General features: G+C 53.0%; 1 protein-coding gene across 1 annotated transcript; it reads right to left on the reverse strand.

Annotated features, from left to right (window-relative positions):
* Nucleotides 1–8,379: 8,379 nt before the first annotated feature.
* On the reverse strand, nt 8,380–10,777 carry BRK1 (BRICK1 subunit of SCAR/WAVE actin nucleating complex). Its single transcript, XM_032194315.1, has 3 exons — nt 10,637–10,777; nt 10,468–10,550; nt 8,380–10,388 (listed from the first exon to the last, which is right to left on the reverse strand). The coding sequence occupies exons 1-3, from the start codon at nt 10,752–10,754 to the stop codon at nt 10,362–10,364; spliced, it is 228 nt and encodes a 75-aa protein (XP_032050206.1). The 5' UTR covers nt 10,755–10,777; the 3' UTR covers nt 8,380–10,361.
* Between the last annotated feature and the right edge of the window lie 6,243 nt (nt 10,778–17,020).

Genomic DNA, 17,020 nt, shown 5'->3' on the forward strand with positions numbered 1-17,020 from the left:
AGGGAAGGGCTCAGGCTCGGTGACACGCCTGGGGCGCTTTGCCTTGCCAAGCTGTCTTTGCCAGCCGCTCCGCCCCCATGCGTGCTGCAGAGCCAGCGGGCACGGTGGGCTTGAGTTTCGAGCCTGGGCTGAGCTCTGGGGAGGCCCTTCTCTGGGCAGCTGCACGCACGCTTCGTTTTGTCCTGGCACGCTGGCACTGCAGGCCCCTGCTGCCTGTTTGCAAGAGGCTCCTGGGCGGGAGGGAGAGCCCAGGGCCGTGCAGCAATCCCCTGGGGGAGCTGCGCGATGGGAAGAAGCATCCCGCCCTGTTTGGTGGGAGCTGCTCTCTTCTGTGTTTGCTTGCAGGTGTGGCTGTAGGCGACGGCTCTCCAGCTTCCCCGCTGGGTCCTCGAAGAGCAAGGCAGCAAGCGAAAAGAGGCCAAAGCTCCCAGAGGACCTCGGCAATCCTGCAGGAAATCCTGCAGGAACTGGAGGGAGCACAGGGTGGGTGTGCTGCACGGGGAAGCCTGAGGGGCTGGCTACAGCCGCGGGCATGCTGAGAAGCATCGCCTGCTGCAGCTAGAAGCATCCTCCTGCTGAGGAGCGGTCGCTCCCCGTGCAACTGTGCCGCTTTCTTTCCGAAGGGGCGGACGGAGAGGCTGTGCAGAAGGAGGCGCTTCCCAGGGGAAACACGCTGCCAGGCTCGGAGGGAGCGCCAGAGGCAGCGCCAGCGACCGTCCCGCCAGGTAATTGCCGGCCGGTGGCACGCTTAGCACAGAGCAGGTGCTGCCAAAGGAGCCTGGCAGCGCTCTGGAGGAGGGCTGTGGGCTCTGGCGCGCGGAGCGCAGCGCCAGCAGTGTGCCAGAGATGCTGGCGGGCCTCTGTGCCTGTGGGTGGGGATCGCCTGCCTCCCACCGCAGCCAGTTGCAGCCCGTGGCCCGTAGCGGAGCGTACCTCCCGCAGCACCTGAGCCCCGCAGCTTGCCCAAGTCCCCAGGGGCCCAAAGCAGCACCGCAGCAGCGAGCGGGACCCCTCCTGCGACCTGCGGCCCAGGGGGCTGCACGGACTCGCAGAGGGAGCCTCTCCGTCCGCCCGTCCGCCCGCCCGTCCTTCGGCATCCTCTGTGCCCGAGCCGTGCTGAGGCTTTCCCTTTCTCTCCTTCTTGGCAGTGCTCTCGGAGCCCGGAGAAGCCCGCCACACCGGGGTGTTCCAGTTCTTTCCAGAGAGTCCAGGTACTGAGCAGCCCGTAAGCGGGAGCCGCCTAGCGAGCATGGCGGCGGCGCCTTCTGCTGCAAGCAAGGCAGCTTCTTCCCGGAGAGGCTGGCAGCGGGAGAGCGACCGTCTCGGCACTGCCAGAGCTCCCGCAGGCTGCCCAGCAGCGCGAGGACGCGCTAAGGCCCAGAGCTGTTCCTCCAGGTGTGGCTGGCGAGAGGAGCGCGAGTGCCTCGGCCGGTGCCGCCGTGCGCAAGCACTGCCTCGTGAGCGCGGCGGCAATCGTGGGCTCCCTGCTCTTCGGCACGCTTCTGTGCTGCGGGCTCATCCGGCTGCGGAGGAGAAGACAGCAGTGAGCGGCCGTCTCTCGCCCCAGCTCCCCGTCGGCCGGCTGCCGCTGGCCTTGCAGCACCGCCGGTGAGGTGCTGCGGCGCGGCCGCCGGGTGCTGCCCAGCCTCCTCTCTCCGCAGGCGCCTCTCCGCAGCCTCGGAAGCCCGGGCACCGAGACGGGCCCAGTGCCAGCGGCCGCCACCCGGGCCTGGCCGAGCGCACCCCAGCCGGCTGCAGCGCGACCGGCCCAGCGCCCTCCAGCCCCCGTGGATACCACCCCCCCGGCCCCCACCACCGTCCCGGCCCTCCCGCCAGGGCTGGGGGCGGCCCCCCCGGCGTGCGGGGCAGCGGGGGGGTGAGGACTGGCAGCCGTCCGGCAGCTTTGCCGAGCGGCATGCCTTCTCCGAATAAAGCTCTGCACCCGAATCGCCAGTGTCCAGGCTGTGCTTCGCCTCGCGCTAAGTGGCCAGGGGAGGGAGAAGCTACGAGCAACCTGCGGACACCTTTCCCCCCTCTCCAGCCTCTTCTGCCGCTTGTCCCCGCTCTCTTGCCCTGCTCCAGCACGCAGTCCCTCCCATGGCATTGCAGGCCTTCCCTGCGTGGTCCTGCATGGGCTTCCCTTTCTCTGCGAGACCAGGAAAGGGGAGGCACCGCCAGAAACAGGCTGTTCCCAGTGCTGGCAGCCTTGGGGACACCAGAGCATTCCAGACACCAGCTGGGGCTCTCTTCCGAGCAGCTGCGAACGAGGCTGTCCCTTTTCAGAGCCGCTTTCCACCCAGCGGCACAACAGAGGCAGAACCTCTTCCTCCAGCTTTCCTGCTTCTTTCGCGCTGTTTGGCTGCCTGTTCTTTGTCTCCTTGTCCTGGCCAGCCTGCTGTCCGGCGCCCTGTGGGCTGGACACACAGCTCTCTGTCTCCTCAGGCGTTTCCTTAGAGCATCAAGTCCTGAGCCCTGCGGGTTGGATGGCTGAGAGAGGGAGTTAGGGGTATACAATAAATCGTTAGACTTTTAGAAAGGAATGTACTAACTTTGAGAAAAGGGGGAACTGAGAGAGGAAGTTAGGGGAATCTTATCAAGCAGAAAGGGAGTGATAGCATGAAACTAGGATGCTCAAGTTAATTAAAGCAAGAAGCCTTGGGCCCCTTTCCCAAGGGCAGTCTCCTCAGAAGAGTGTGAGCCTGTCTTAAGAAACTGGTCCTGCAGGTGGACAAGGGCCAAGGAGCAACTGAGTCTGCGCAGAGACAAGAGGTCAACTAGCGGTGACGAGGAAGAGTCATCAATCTTCATCCCACGACCACCAGACTACACTGTGAAAGTGCAGATGGGAGGAGTTGATGGAAATGACTCCTTGGAACTAGTTTTAATACCAAGCGGGGACAGGTTACGAATACGTATAGGCGTGGTGTGAAACTTCATGCATAGGTAACTCTTTACTGCATGGAACCATGGCAAGTTGCCGCGTCAGGTGCGCACGACTTTGGTGGGACTCCCCCCCGTGCTGCCCAGCGCTGAATAAACGTACCTACTGTACAACTTCCTGATGGTGGAGACCGTTTTCCGCAAGTCATGGGTACGTTCAGCCCTGCGGCGAGGCCTGCCACACAGGGAAATTCCTCAGCAGCAGCCCCCAGACTAGGTGCTGGATCCCCAGTCACACAACAAGGGGTTGGCTGCAGGATCTCCTTCCCGCAGAGCTCCAGGGGCCTGAGCAGCGCTACGGGCAAGTCCCAGCGGGTGTTTTGGGGGCAGGTTCTGGCATGGCTGGGCAGCGTGATGTGGAAACCCCTGTGTGCCGTTCTTCTTCTGCCCCAGAGGCCCTGCTCCCCGTTCCGGAGACGCTCCCTAATAAAATAGTGGACCTAAGAATAAAATTGTGGACCTAAAACTAGGAAGTTGTTCCTTGAAAATGGCAGCCAGGTCCGTAAGACTGTGGATGTAAGCAAGAAAAAGCCGCTAAAAAGGAGGAATTATCCTTTCAAACAAGGCTTTAGAGTCCAAGGAAGAGGCTTTCTGCCCTAATATGGGATGCTGGGGCCAAAAAATGTCAGGGCAGCGCGGCCCGCCCTCCACTCTCTGCTTCCTCAAAATGGATGTTTGGACCCTAAAATTCAGGCCTCGGCTCCTAGCAGGAGGATTTGGGAATTTGAAAGCAGGGGTCTTACTCTCACATACGGCTTTGCCATCTAAGAAGGCCACATTGCATCTTATAATAAAATTGTGGACCCTAAAAATAGGGAATTGCCCCTTGGAAAGGGCAGCCTGCTCTGTAGGATTGACGTGTAAGCAAGAACAATCCTGTAAAAAGGAGGGTTTATCCTTTCACTCAAGGCTTTGGATCCCAAGGAAGAGGCTTTCTGCCCTAATATGTCACGCTGAGGTCTAAAAAGAATGCTTTGGGCCCTAAAAGTGAGAGCCTGGGTCCAAAAACGGAGGGTGTAGGTGATAAAGGCGGCTTTGGATCCCAACTATAGGCTCTCTTGGTGATGAAAACGTCCTGAAAGCTGGGTGCTTAAGAACAAGGCTGTGGTCTATAAAGAGGAGCTTTGGTGCCATGCCTGTATGCTTCTCAGCTGCAAAGTAAAGGTGAGAAAAAGGTTTTGGATCCGCAAAAGATGCTCTTAGCCCTGAAGCGAAGGGGTAATAGGGTGAAAAGGAGACATTTGGCCCTAATGAGGAAGGCCCCAAGACGGCGGCTCTGAATTCAAGAGTTAGGTCTCCAGGCCCTAATATTAAGGCTTTGGTCACCAAAAAGGAGACTCTGGGCCCCACAAAGGAGAAGGTAGGCAATCAGCAGAGGACTTAAGATCCCAAAGCAGCCTCTGGGCCCTGAAAATCAGGGTTTGGAGCCTGAGCATGAGACGTCAGCCATGAAGAATGAAGTTTTAGAGCCTAGCATAGGGGTCTCTGGACACTAAAATGGGGCTTTGAACCCAGAAAACGAGCCTTTGTACCCCAACCTGAGGCTTTGGGTCCCAAGGAGAAGGCTCTGGGTGCTAAAAAAGAGGCTTTGGGCTCTAAGGTGAGCCTTTGGGACCTGACAGTCAGGCCTTGACTCAGCAAATGATGATCCTGGCACTGAAAAGGAGGGTTCATTCTCTAAAAAGGGCTTTTGAGCACAAGGAGGACGCTTTTTTCCCTAATATGTGACTCTGGGGCCTAAAAATCATGGACAGCACAGCCCGCCCTCCTCTGTCTGGATCCTAAAGTGATGCTTTCCTCTTTCCAGATGGGTGTTTGGACCCGAAAAGGACGCTTTGGAACCTAAAATTCAGGCCTCGGCTCCTAGCATGGGGATTTGGGAATTTGAAAGCAGGGCTGTTCCTCTCAAAGAAAGCCTCGCCATCTAAAAGGGCCGCTTTGCACCTTGCATTGAAAATGTGGACCCTAAAAATCGGGCATTGTGCCCTAAAAATGGCAGCCTGATTAGTAAGAGTGTGGCTGGAAGCAAGGAAAATCTAGCTTTGGATCCAGAAGCAGGAGTCAGGGCCCTGACCCAAAGCACTCGGTCACTTAAAAGGAGCACCCTGGCCCTTAAACAGAAGGTTAAGGCAATCAGACAAAGAGTTCAGATACCAAGTGGAGGTTGTGGACCCTGAAAATAGGGATTTGGGGTGAAATAAGGAAGCATGGGGCCCTAATAATGAGGTTTGAGACGGTTAAAATATGAGGAGGGGAGGAGGCAAGAGGCAGGGAGGAGGACGAGAGGGCATGTCTTGTATCTCCAAGTCAGGCTTTGGAGCTGAAAGCTGGGCCTTCGGACTGGCTGTGTCCAATGCTCTGGCACACAGAAAAGCCCATTTCTGAGGAATCAAAGCCTTATTTTTAGGGCCAAAGGTCTCATTTTCCCCCTATAACTCCTTCACTTCAGGGCTAAGAGCATCTTTTGCAGATCCAAAACCTTTTTCTCACCTTTTCCTTGCAGCTGAGAAGCATACAGGCATGGCACCAAGGCTTCTCTTTATAGACCACAGCCTTGTTCTTAAGCACCCAGCTTTCAGGACGTTTTCAGGATAAGAGAGCCTATAGTTGGGATCCAAAGCCGCCTTTATCACCTACACCCTCCGTTTTTGGACACAGGACTACTGAGTTCATTTGCTATTGAAACCCTAACAAATTGTCACTATTGGGAGAAACTGGAGCTAATGCAGGCAGCATCACTGCAAAAGCTGGCTATCGACAGCTTTATAAACTTCAGTGCAGAAGTGGCAAGGTTCTTGGCTCCTTTGGGAACACACTGATGTGTTGGTATGGTCCCAAGCATCAACTACCACAGCTACCAAAAACTATTTTTCTCTGCTTTGTCTCGACTTGTATTTCCGTTAGCTGTTTTATACCAGGTCAATCAGCTCTGGGTGGCTATCAAAAATAAGCAAGGAGAAACCTTAGCATGAATGTTCCCTGATGTAGCAAAGGCAAATTCAAAGGATGATGACTTAAAACCACAGACATCCCCTATGATAACACCACTAGAAAAGGAGCAGTTTTCCAGTTGCGAGGGACTGGACAGCTGGGACCACCACACCACGGCTCCGGAAGAGGCAAGGGAAAGTCTGGGCGAGCTGTGGCTGGGCAGCCCCAGCCCAAAGGTGTCTTAAGTCAGGTTAAATGTCAGATACGGTCTCCCCTTGAGATTTCCTGAGGCTTACACACTTTCCTAGAGAACAGATGGGCCTCCTGCAAACAGAAGCAGAGGTGAGCAGTTGGCAGGATGCCAAACGTGACCTATCCTATTTGTCCCCAGGATATGATTTGCAGAAAGCTCTGCTGCAGGATGCACCCAACAAGAACCTGCCCCTCTCCCAAAACCAGGGCTTTGCATCTGTGTCAGCTAAAGTGAAAATGCGCGTGGATGTGCCAGGCTGCAGGGGAACGGGACCACCCCCGAGCTTCTGCATGCACTGGGACCACGTCCCAGTCCTGGTGTGTTGCAGACTTCAGAGAAACGTCAGCGGCAGCTTTTGGGAAATGACACAAAAACCTCGGTGAATGTGGAGACTTTCCCCTACCCTCAGGACGCTCACACACTGACCCAGTAGGACCAACAGGCAGGCAGGGCCGGCCTCCTTTGTGGGACTGCTCCAGGCGATTTCCCCTGCTGCCAGGGTCCCGCACCCGGAGAGCAGCAGACACCGTCCTCCCACACCTTGACAGAGCCTTCTGAGGCTGGACGTTTATCAGGGACAAATGGCAGCTCTCCCTCAGCAACCCAGCTGTGTGGCTCCTCTCGTGAGATCACCTCAGGTCACGGAATTGTTACCAGGTTCAATCGTCCACAACACAGAGGGGACAGAGGTGAATTTGACTTTAAAGCCCAGTGTAACAAGACACAGGCAACTGCACCTTTTCCAGTAGCAGCAAAACTGCTTCTATACACACAGCTTCTGTACGCCGGGTTAAATAAAACAAACCACCACCATGGGACCCTCTGTGGGAAGGGGGGAAAAAGAAACCTACCGTGCAACAGCAGCCGGGAGTGAGAAGCAGCCCCGCAGCCCCCCAGGTGAGTGCAGCAGGAGGGCAGGAGGCGCTCCAGGCAGGCAGCAGCAGTTCCCCTGGTGGAGCAGGCTGTCCCCCTGCACCCATGGGTCCCACATGGAGCAGATCTCCACCCTGCAGCCCCCCCATGGGTGGAGGAGCCCCCGGTGGAGCAGGTGGATGTGGCCTGGAGGAGGCTGCGGCCCATGGAGAGCCCCCGCAGGAGCAGGCCCCGGGCCGGAGCTGCAGCCCGTGGAGAGGAGCCCACGCAGGAGCAGGGGGGCTGGGGGGAGCTGCCACCCACCCGTGGGGGACCCGTGCTGGGGCAGTTTGCTCCTGGGGGATGGACCCCGTGGGACGGAGCCGTGTGGGAGCAGGTCTTGAAGAGCTGCTGCCTGTGGGCAGACCCCGCTCAGTTCAGGAAGGACGGCATCCGTGGGAGGGACCCCACGGGGAGCAGGGGCAGAAGGAGCAGTGCAGTGTCAGGGACTGCCCGCAGCCCCCATTCCCGTTCCCCTGTGCCGCTTTGGGGGAGGAGGCAGAACAGGGTGGATGGGGGGAGGTATTTTTAGTTTGCTTGTGGTTTCTCACTGCTCTAGCTTGTTAGTAGTAGGTAATAAATTACATTAATCTCCCTGTGCTGAGCCTGACAATAATTGTTGAGTGATCTCCCCATCCTTATCCCAACCCCTGAGCCCTTTTCATCATATTCTCTCCCCCTTCCCTTTGAGGAGGGGGAGTGAGAGAGCAGTTGCGGTGGAGCTCAGCTGCCCAGCTGAGTACAACCACAACTAGAAGCTACAATTATTTGAGAATAACGCCTGCTAAAACACGTGCTTTGGCTCATCGACTGCAACTTCTGTGGCATAGAGCCCAAATCGAAACTTTGCATTTTCTCACTTTTCTGCTGGCACTAGGAAATGGTGAAAAAATTCAGTACTACCTCTGGTTCCCAGACCTGAGATCTGGGAATTGTGGGCCCAAATGAGGACTGCTGGACTGCTCTGATCGCTCCCTCTGAGGTCTGGCTGCCTGGGTGACAGGCAGTGCTCACTGCAAGCAGTTCTGGCTGTGCAGACATTTCTCAAGTTAGGGCTCTGGCTCTAATGAAAATGAAACTAATGAAACTGCTCCATTCAGGCAGCTTCGTAAGAGGCTTTGGGTGAGCTTGCTCTCTGCTGCAGGCTCTGAGGCAAGGTCCTGGACTGGTCCAGCTGGCACCAAGCAGAGCTGCAGGGCCGTCTGGGCACTCAGCTCTCCCTGTGCAAAAGGAAAGCGCGCTCTGATGATACCGAGCATGCTGTCATCTCCTGATACATTAAATGTGCGGTGGGGAAAATGCACAGAAAAAAAAAATCAGTCTCCCGATTTAGAATACATGAATCCATGCCAAAAAAAAAGTTTAATGTAGGTGCCTAGGGCATCATATCCAGAGTCCAAGAAGGGCCACGAAGATGCTGAAGGCAACGAGCATCTCTCCAGGGAGGACAGGCAGGGGGAGGTGGGACTGAGCCTGGAGAAGACGCTCAGGGGGAGCTCACCTGAGGGGAAGGTGCGGGGAGGATGGAGGCAGGCTTGTGGCAGCGATGCCCAGGGACAGGGCGAGTGGCAGTGGGCACAAAGCGGAGCTCAGGAGGCTCTCTCTGAACATCAGCACACGCTGCTGTGCCGTGGGGGGGACGGAGCAGCAGCACAGGTTGCCCAGAGTGGCCGTGAGTCCTTGGGGCCAGCCAGCAGCCTCCTGAACGTGGTCCTGGGCAGTGTGCACTGGGTGGCCCTGCTGGAGCAGGGGGGCAGCGGGTGGCCTCCAGGGGTCCCTGCTGGGCTCAGCCACTGTGATTTTGAGACAGACCAGCAGAATTCTCTGCTCTATACAATAATCCAAGTGCTTTCAACATAGCCAAGTTCTATCTACTCCCTGAGGCTGCGCACTGCAGCAGCAGCTGAAGTATCACCCCAAGGACCAGGCTTCTCCACCCAGAAAATCCTGTCTCCCATTTAATTTTAGGCTGAAGAATCTTACAGTGATTCAGGCAGAAGGGACTTCTGGAGGTGTCTAGCTCATCCCACCCCACTTCACACACACGCATTCAAAGTGGGGCTAATTTCAAGTCCAATCAAGCTGTTCAGGGCCTCATCCAGACAAGTATCAATCATCTCCAAGGACTCCACGCCAGCCCAGCCACGAGCACATCCAGAATAGGCAGCACGTGAGTCATGGGTGGACTTTTGATGTGTGTGGGCCACAGCACAACTGTTTTCCAAGAAGAGCTAGGTGCCTTCCCTCTACCTGTCTTGTATGACAGCACCCCTGAGCAAAAGCACAACATCCCCACACTTTGCTGTAAGCTCTCCCGGGCTGGTACAAAGCAGTTCTTTCTGCTGGAACTACACAGCAGAAGCAGCCAAACCTCCTGGATGTGCAGCCTGACCTGACAGGAAAGCACATGCAACTGGCTATGCAACAGCAAGGCAGCTTGGAGTTTTCTTACTCAAATGGCAGAGAAAAACAGGACTTCCCATGGACAGCAAAACCATGACTTTGGGGGACAGCCAGCTGACGTCAGACCTGCCAGCCTTGATGATAAAAAGGGGAACACAAACTTACTCAGGTGTTCAGTAAAACCTGCTGACATCACATTATCACCACAAAAAGGTGAGCTTTTAAGCTGAATAACGTACAGAGACATTTAAAGCCTGCTGGGAAGCAAGAAGACTTTTACTGACCCCAACCCCATGGTCTCCACAATAAAAATAAGAGCAGTGAGATAGCAGCTTTAGATGCCCACTGAAGAACTGAGAAAAATGGGAGAGTGGTACAAAGGGAGGAGAGATTGCTTTCTCCGTTGACGCTTGCCTCCCAGAGGAGGAGACATCCCCCTTCCTTGATGCTGTCTAAGGGTGCTCTCGGTGCGTGCACGACATGGGTGAGCCTGCTGCCCCCTGCCAGCCCTTACAGCGTGCACAGGCGCAGGCAGAATCACCCCGCCAACCCTCGGGCTCACCAGCTTTTTTCCTCCAGACCCCAGCAGGAGCACAAAGCACCTCGGAGGCTGCGCCACGCTGCCCGGATGCCTCACGGAGTCACCAGCAGCCAGGCCCAGGACCCCGGCAGCGTCTCCCCTCTGCAAAGGGGACGATCGAGGGCCCGGACCCCGCGGGGCCCGGAGGGGTGGGCAGGCAGGAGGGCGCACTCTGGACATCCCTTGGGGCAGCAGGCAGCCGGTCCCGGGCAGGCAGAGAGCAGGCAGGGCAGGAGCACAGCGGTTTATTGGCAACACGAGCGGAGGAGACGGCGGCGGCGAGCCCGGTGCAGGCTGTGGGACTCCAGCTCCAGCGGCGGGGGGCCCGGGGCCGCCCCCGGTCTATGTCAGCGTCTCGCCCTTGGTGACCTGCAGGAACAGGGAGTGCCTTAGGAGGAGCCAAGCCCGATCTCGGCCCCGCCACCCCCGAGCACAGCGCAAGGCTCACCCTGGCCTCGATGTACTCGATCCTGCGCTCCAGCGCCGTCAGCTTCTCGTTGAGGGTGGCCAGGCGGGAGCGGCACGACATGTCTGCGGCAGCGGCAGTGAGACACACCGCCACCCCCACACGGCCCCACACGGCCCCACACGGCCCCCCCGGCCCCGGCCCCCCTCACCGAAGGAGTTGAGGAAGTCGGCGATCTTCTTGATGGAGCTGGTGATCACCTCGATGTACTCGCGGTTGGCCCAGTCCTGGTGGATCTCCCGCTGCACCGGGTCCTCCTGCACCGACATGGCCGCCGCGCTCCGCCCTCCCCCCCCCCTCCCGCTCCCTCCCCTTCCCCTTCCCCTTCCCCGCCCCGGGCGGTGCTCAGGGAGCAGGGCAGCTGCCTGCCGCCCCCTGCCCTTCCTCCTCCTCCTCTTCTTCCTCCTCGTCCTGGTCGCTGGGCTCCTGCGGGAGAGGCCGGCCTCAGCCCCGGGGGTTGCGGGCTCGCCCCCCGCCATCCCCACCCGGCCGCCTCACGGAGGGAGCAGGCGGTGCCCACACGGCCCTACCTCAGCGGAGTCCTCCTCGGAGTCCCTGGCTTCGGAAGCTTCAGAAGCTTGAGACAAAATCTCTTCTCCCTACGTGTAACACAGACGTGTGTTGAGTGGATGGGAAGCAGCAGAAGCGTGCTGGGGTGGAACGGAAGACGTTTTGTTACTGCCTCGAATGAATAGGTTTGGGGTGAAATGCAGGCTTTGTGCTGGCTGGCCTGCCTTCAGAGTGCAAGATGAAGAAAACGGCCAGAACGGGTTTCCATTAACACGCAGACAGCCGTGCAGGAGGTGTTCAAGGGGGGTTACTTCTTCCTTTTGCAAGTTCTTAGCCCTGAGGAGAGGAAGGGTCCCCGTACCCACTTGTTGGGAACAAGAAGAGCTGACCCCTTCGGTGTGAGGCACGCTGTGAGAAAGCCCCCAGAGATGCAGGACCTTGAAAACCTGACAAAATGCTTCCTGCTGTGCTTGTTACAGCTGTAGTATGGTCACGGTGAATGCAGCCTTTCAATACTACCCACACACAAAGGCAGAGTTACAGCTGTGGGGGTAAGGTGAGCACCATCCTTTCCCTGCTTGTAATTGCCCCCAAACAATTCTCACCTGTAGATCCCGATTTTTGAGGATGCCCACCCAGAATGCCTCCTGGCAGTGGTTGAATGCCAGCATTGCCTTCACTCGGTATACAAATTGTTCCAGTGACTTCTTCAACAAAGGCACGTGGTTAGTCAGTCCAAGATCTTGGCGAATCTACATACAAAACAGTTGAACAACATGGTTACAACTGATTCTTGCCTACATTTTCTGCCTGTAAAAATTAGGCAGTATGGACTCAGGCTGGGAGGAGAATTTCACTGACAAATTATGTTCCAATGTTACAGGAAACTGGGCTAGTCCAAGCCAGTTATACAGGTGGGAGGGATGGGACACAGTTCCTGCAAAGGTTGCCCAAACTATGTAATTTCTTAGCCAAATTCTTTCACGTATTAAAAAAATAAAATAAAAGACAAGCGTTTTGTCTAAAACAGCAAATGAGTCATTTCCAATAATCCAAGCAGCTGCATCCTCTGGTAAGAACAGGGGGAGCCTCAGCTTTCTCATAAACCTTACAGGCAGGCCACTAACACCTCTACCAAGTCAGATGAATTCTGCTCAGCCTTGGGAAATCTTTTGAGAATCTGCTTTTCATTTGCTCCATCCTCTCAGCAACAGGCTGGTGTCACTTGGTCTTTTCTCCAAGAACACACAGGTCCTCACAGACAGATCTCCCACTGCTGCCACCTTGCTCATGGCACCACAGCTTGCTTGCGCACAAGTGTCTGAAAGATGCACTGCTGCTGGTGGCATGTGCAACTGATAATGTTTGGGTAAATCTGGCTCTCACATGCAAGTTCTTGGTGAAATACCAGTTATCTGTGTAGGTCAGCAATGGACAGTCGCATAGATCCAATCCCCAGCAAAAAGCAACGCTACAAACTGCAGACCACCACACTACCTGCCTAGGAAGGGAAATAGCTGCTTGCTGATAGCCACAAACTGCCAACTAATCCCGAGGGAGTTTCACATCAGGAAATTGCCAGATTCCCAAGTACAGAGAAGACAGAACGAGAAAGGTGTTGAATAAACCACTGTAACGACAATATTTTCTTGCTTAGTGCCTGACATAGTTCCTTTACCTTAGCTGCATGGAATGTATCTGCACTATTAATTCCAAAATTATGCAGACCAAAGCAGCACTGGCTTTTGGAGGACTAGGACAGTTGGAGCTGATGTAAGCAAAAATCAGCTGAGGAAGGGCAGCTATGCCAAGTATCGTGTGAGATTTAGCTCCAGGTGAGCGTGTTTGTCTGAGCAGTCCCTTCCTGCTAGGCTTGGATCTAGAGCCACTGCTAAACCAGAGAACCTGCCAAGAGTCGTAAATAATTACTTTGTGCGTATTTTCTTCATTCACGAGAATACTTTGCAAGCTTCTTGCTCTCATTAGCTGTAGTCTGAAATCAGATTAACTTTATTTCTTGGACGAGGTCAACATGTATAGGAAGAGGGGCACTGCCTTGCTTCGTGTTCTGCCAGCAGGGAACGAGCAACTGAGTACCAACAGCAATCTGTTCTCTGGTCTGCGTGAGAGGCAGGAGCTAGCAAGCGTCAGCATTAATCAGAACTTAATCAGGGAAGAGCTCGCCAGTGACACTACCAACACCACAGTGCTCCCTGGGTCTTGGAACCCACCCAACTGCTTTCAAGCAGTTTGGAGACTCGACAAAGCACCATGTCCTTTGCAAAAATCTGTTCCCTTATGTCCAGCATGAGATATGCAAGCTGATGCAGAAGAGCAAATGCTAAATACCTCAGGTGAAGCTGATCGCTGCTGTCTGGTACGAGAAGCTCTTTAAAGACATTCATATCAAGGGAGTACCAAATCTTAGATAACATCACATGTAAGTCAGTGAGCATCTACTAGTGTTGTACGAAAATGGTATCAAGACTGTTTTAACAAGTGTTGCCGTTAACTCCACACAGGTTATTTTCAGGTAATCCTCTTCATTCATTGCATACATTTATTTATTTGCCCAGAATCAGTCGCTGCCTTCTCACTCTTGCCAAAACGATTTGGCACAGATACCTGATCAGATTGCGGTGGATGGAAGAGCAATTGTAAAACAAAGGTGTTCACTAATCGCAGTTATTTGCTAAGAGGGACTGTGGAACACCACACTTACACATCCAGGTCAAGTGCAAAAGAAACCATCAGAAGCTGCAGTGGTGTTATGCTGCTTTTGGGGTGAACTGGGACTTTAAAGTGGGCACAAGGAATTAAATTTCAAGTGTCAGACTGGCTTTTTAGCATTTCCCAGGTTGGTGCCAGGTTCTAGTTCACCAGACTGATTGGACAGGTTCTCCTCTATGCTGAGAGCTGCCATGGCACGTTCTGTTTTTCAGCAAGGTTTTTCTGCTCCTGATGCCAGCTCTGGATTACACTGCTAGCAAGTCTAGCTTGGGGAGCACTGCTTCAACTACTTTGGAAAAGCTTCTTTCTCAGACATGTTCTTGGAGCTCTGAGGAGTCTGACACAAGTGAAATTCCTTTTTACTGCATTTTTCCCCTGTGATTCTCTCTTGTGCTAAGTACTGTCTCTCCACACTGCAAGCAGGGTGCTAGTCCTCTTCTTCCTTCTTTCCCCCAGTCTCCTATAGAGAACTGCAGACTGGTTGGGTGTCACCATCTTACTCCTCTCCCTTTGCCCTCTTCTTTAATATAAATGTATAAAGCCAAAAAGGCACCTCAAGAGAATTTTGAGTATGGTTTTTCCTCGTCCGTTCTTCTGACTCACAAGGCTGTTGGTCTTTGCCAAGGCTTCTCTCCCATATTATCAGTCTAGCACCTGTACTTTATTCCAGGTCTCTAGGGTCTTAGCTTGTGTCCTTAGAAACATCCTCTTGCAGATGCCAACGACCGAAGATATCAAGAACCTGTCCTAAAAAATAGGGTACGCTAACCTGATCTGATATCCACCTCAGCCACTTCCAAATCAAATAATTGAACTCTAAGGCCATGAACTAAGGCTATTTCTCCTTCTTCCAGAGCTTTTGCTATAACTGATACTGCTGTAAGCCTGCAAGTAGAACCTGTGTATGCCCTAGAAAAACAGGGAGAGGAAAATAATCAATTCTTATGACAGGAGTTTGTGCTGCAATTGGAAGTTACCTTACCTTGGAGTGGCCACACATGTGATGAAGTTGTCTGGTACTCAGCTGCAAGGTTTTCAGCAAACCCTGCACATCATCCTGAAATAAAAAAATAAAAAATAAAAAAGTAGATCAAATCATGGTCAAAGGATTTTTCCATAAGGAAAATTAGAGTAATGTGAGAGTCCCAGTAATCCTTTTAAAGATATGATGCAGAGATCATCAGATGAACAGGATAAACCACAGGAGACTTGCACCATGCACATCATCAAGTCACTGGTAACAGAAGTAGGATGACACATTATAAGCACTATCAGGCCAAGCAATTTGAAAACTGATTTTGAGTCAGCCTTTGGAACCTAACAGTGAAAGTGGAGCAGGTAAGATCAAGACCACCTTGGCACATCTTTGCTCAAGTACAACCTTTTTTATCAGGGGAACCAGAAGGAAAATATGGAACATACTGCTAGACTGTGATATTTGAAACACTTTAAATGTGAACTCTGGACATCAATTCTCTCTACTGAGCAAATTATGAGGCACTTTCTATTGTGCAGTAGTAATGACTAGATATCTTTTTGATGACTTCATTCCACCAAAGAGCCATAAGAACAGATCTCATATTTGCAATGGAAATGGGTTATCTATTAAAGACTCAGACAAGTTGCGAAGACGGAGGCAAAGAACGAGTCTCACCAGTAAAGGAAGCTCATCTTGCAACAAAGGAAAGGGAATAAAAGGACTGTTCTTGCTTATCACATAGAGCACTGAGGTTGCTCAGTCCATCTGCATTCATGCATATTGTACTGCTCAAAACTGCAAGATTTTTTGCAAAAACACCCTCCCACTGGATCCCTAGACCCCACCAACACCAACTGCTCAACGTGAGCTTCCTACTTTGAGGGACACCTTTGTGGTGATAACTGTTGAAGGAGAAGGAGGTTGAGAGGGCTTCCTTTGCTAACAGCGAATCCATTCAGCTTTTCCAAGAGTTCATGGCAAAGAGCTCACAAATAGCAATCTGTTTGCTAAGAGAGCACTGCACAGGCATGTAAGCAGGGCACAGCAAGCTGGAAACATCAGACACATTTGTCACGAAGCTCTGCAAGTGTTGTGCCAACATTTGACCAAAGACAGGAATCTCCTTAGAGCAAGTATCAATCATGCTTCTCAACCAGTTCTAGACAGTTCTGTCTCCAAAGTATTTACCCTATGTTTTTTAAAGCTGTGATCCAGGAGAGGCATGGCAAGCTTCAGAAATGCTTCTACAAAAAGACGTCCGTACTATAAAAGAACAATAAATACATTAGAAGGCAAATTTAAATTCCTTTTCAAAGAACCATCATGAAGTCAAGTAGGAGAGTAATACATTCTTTCAAGCTATCCTGGAGAGACTGTTCTTGCTTAGTAAAAGATTGCGTTCATGTAAAAGCTGTACTGGAATATACAAGCTCAGTAAAGGGTCCCACTCTAGTCACTACAAAGGTGGACTCATACATGGCCTTGTAAATGGTCTCATAATTGTACGCATCCCTGGTTTTATTCACTAGCAAACTGGTGATAAACCTAAGTAAAGAAAATGACAAAGTCACTACGTAAATCCTAGCCAGAAAAGGAAGAGTTGCAGGAGGACACACTGCCTCTCTGGGCTCCACAGGAAACCTGCCTGTTGTGATGTCTCCTCTGATTTGAAGTACCCCAGGGAAAGCAGAGATGGAAAAGGGCTTAAGTCAGTAATGCCATTAGCAGCAAAGTCTTCATGACTGAGCCATTCGAGAAGGATAACTGGAAGACAGCTCAGCATGTGAGAATGAGTTATATCTGCTTCTTCCAGAGAAATCAGTAACTACTCTTCTCCACTGGAAGCAGTAATTCAAGAAAGCTGGTATTTTAATAGCTCTCTTCAATTATTTTGAGTTCTTGCTTACCTTCAGGCAGATGTTGAGTACAGGCCTGCTGTCAAATACCTGTGTGGGCAAGAGGAGAGCTAGCTCAGTCTGCAAGTCTAAAGGCAGCAACACAAGCACAGCAGCCAATTGCAAATAGCCCTCAGTTACATGCCATTCATTCACAGTGTGTGAAACCTGTTCTAAGGCACCATCCATTCTCAAATTTCAGCAGAGAACACCATGCAAGTGCATGAAATGTAGTGGTTGTCAGAGAGAAGTACTTTGCAGGCTGGCTATTCAGTCATCTAAAGGGAGCAGGGAGATATACCTTTTGCAGATGGCACAAAATCGTCCCAGTGAGTCTGAAATTATTGATAGTCTGGGAACTGAGAGACCCAGTCCAGCTGGTGGGCAAGTAAGCACCTAACAGACAAAACAAAACTGAGGT

This window comes from Aythya fuligula, chromosome 10, assembly GCF_009819795.1.
Source record: "Aythya fuligula isolate bAytFul2 chromosome 10, bAytFul2.pri, whole genome shotgun sequence".
Lineage (NCBI taxonomy): Eukaryota > Metazoa > Chordata > Aves > Anseriformes > Anatidae > Aythya > Aythya fuligula.

Excerpts from the sequence above, each read along its gene's own strand:
- BRK1 (XM_032194315.1), bottom strand. The coding sequence starts at position 10,754 with ATGTCGGTGCAGGAGGACCCGGTGCAGCGGGAGATCCACCAGGACTGG. Across the intron at positions 10,551-10,636 it reads CGACTTCCTCAACTCCTTCG|ACATGTCGTGCCGCTCCCGC; the intron begins GTGAGGGGGGCC and ends CCGCTGCCGCAG. Across the intron at positions 10,389-10,467 it reads TCGAGTACATCGAGGCCAGG|GTCACCAAGGGCGAGACGCT; the intron begins GTGAGCCTTGCG and ends CTGTTCCTGCAG.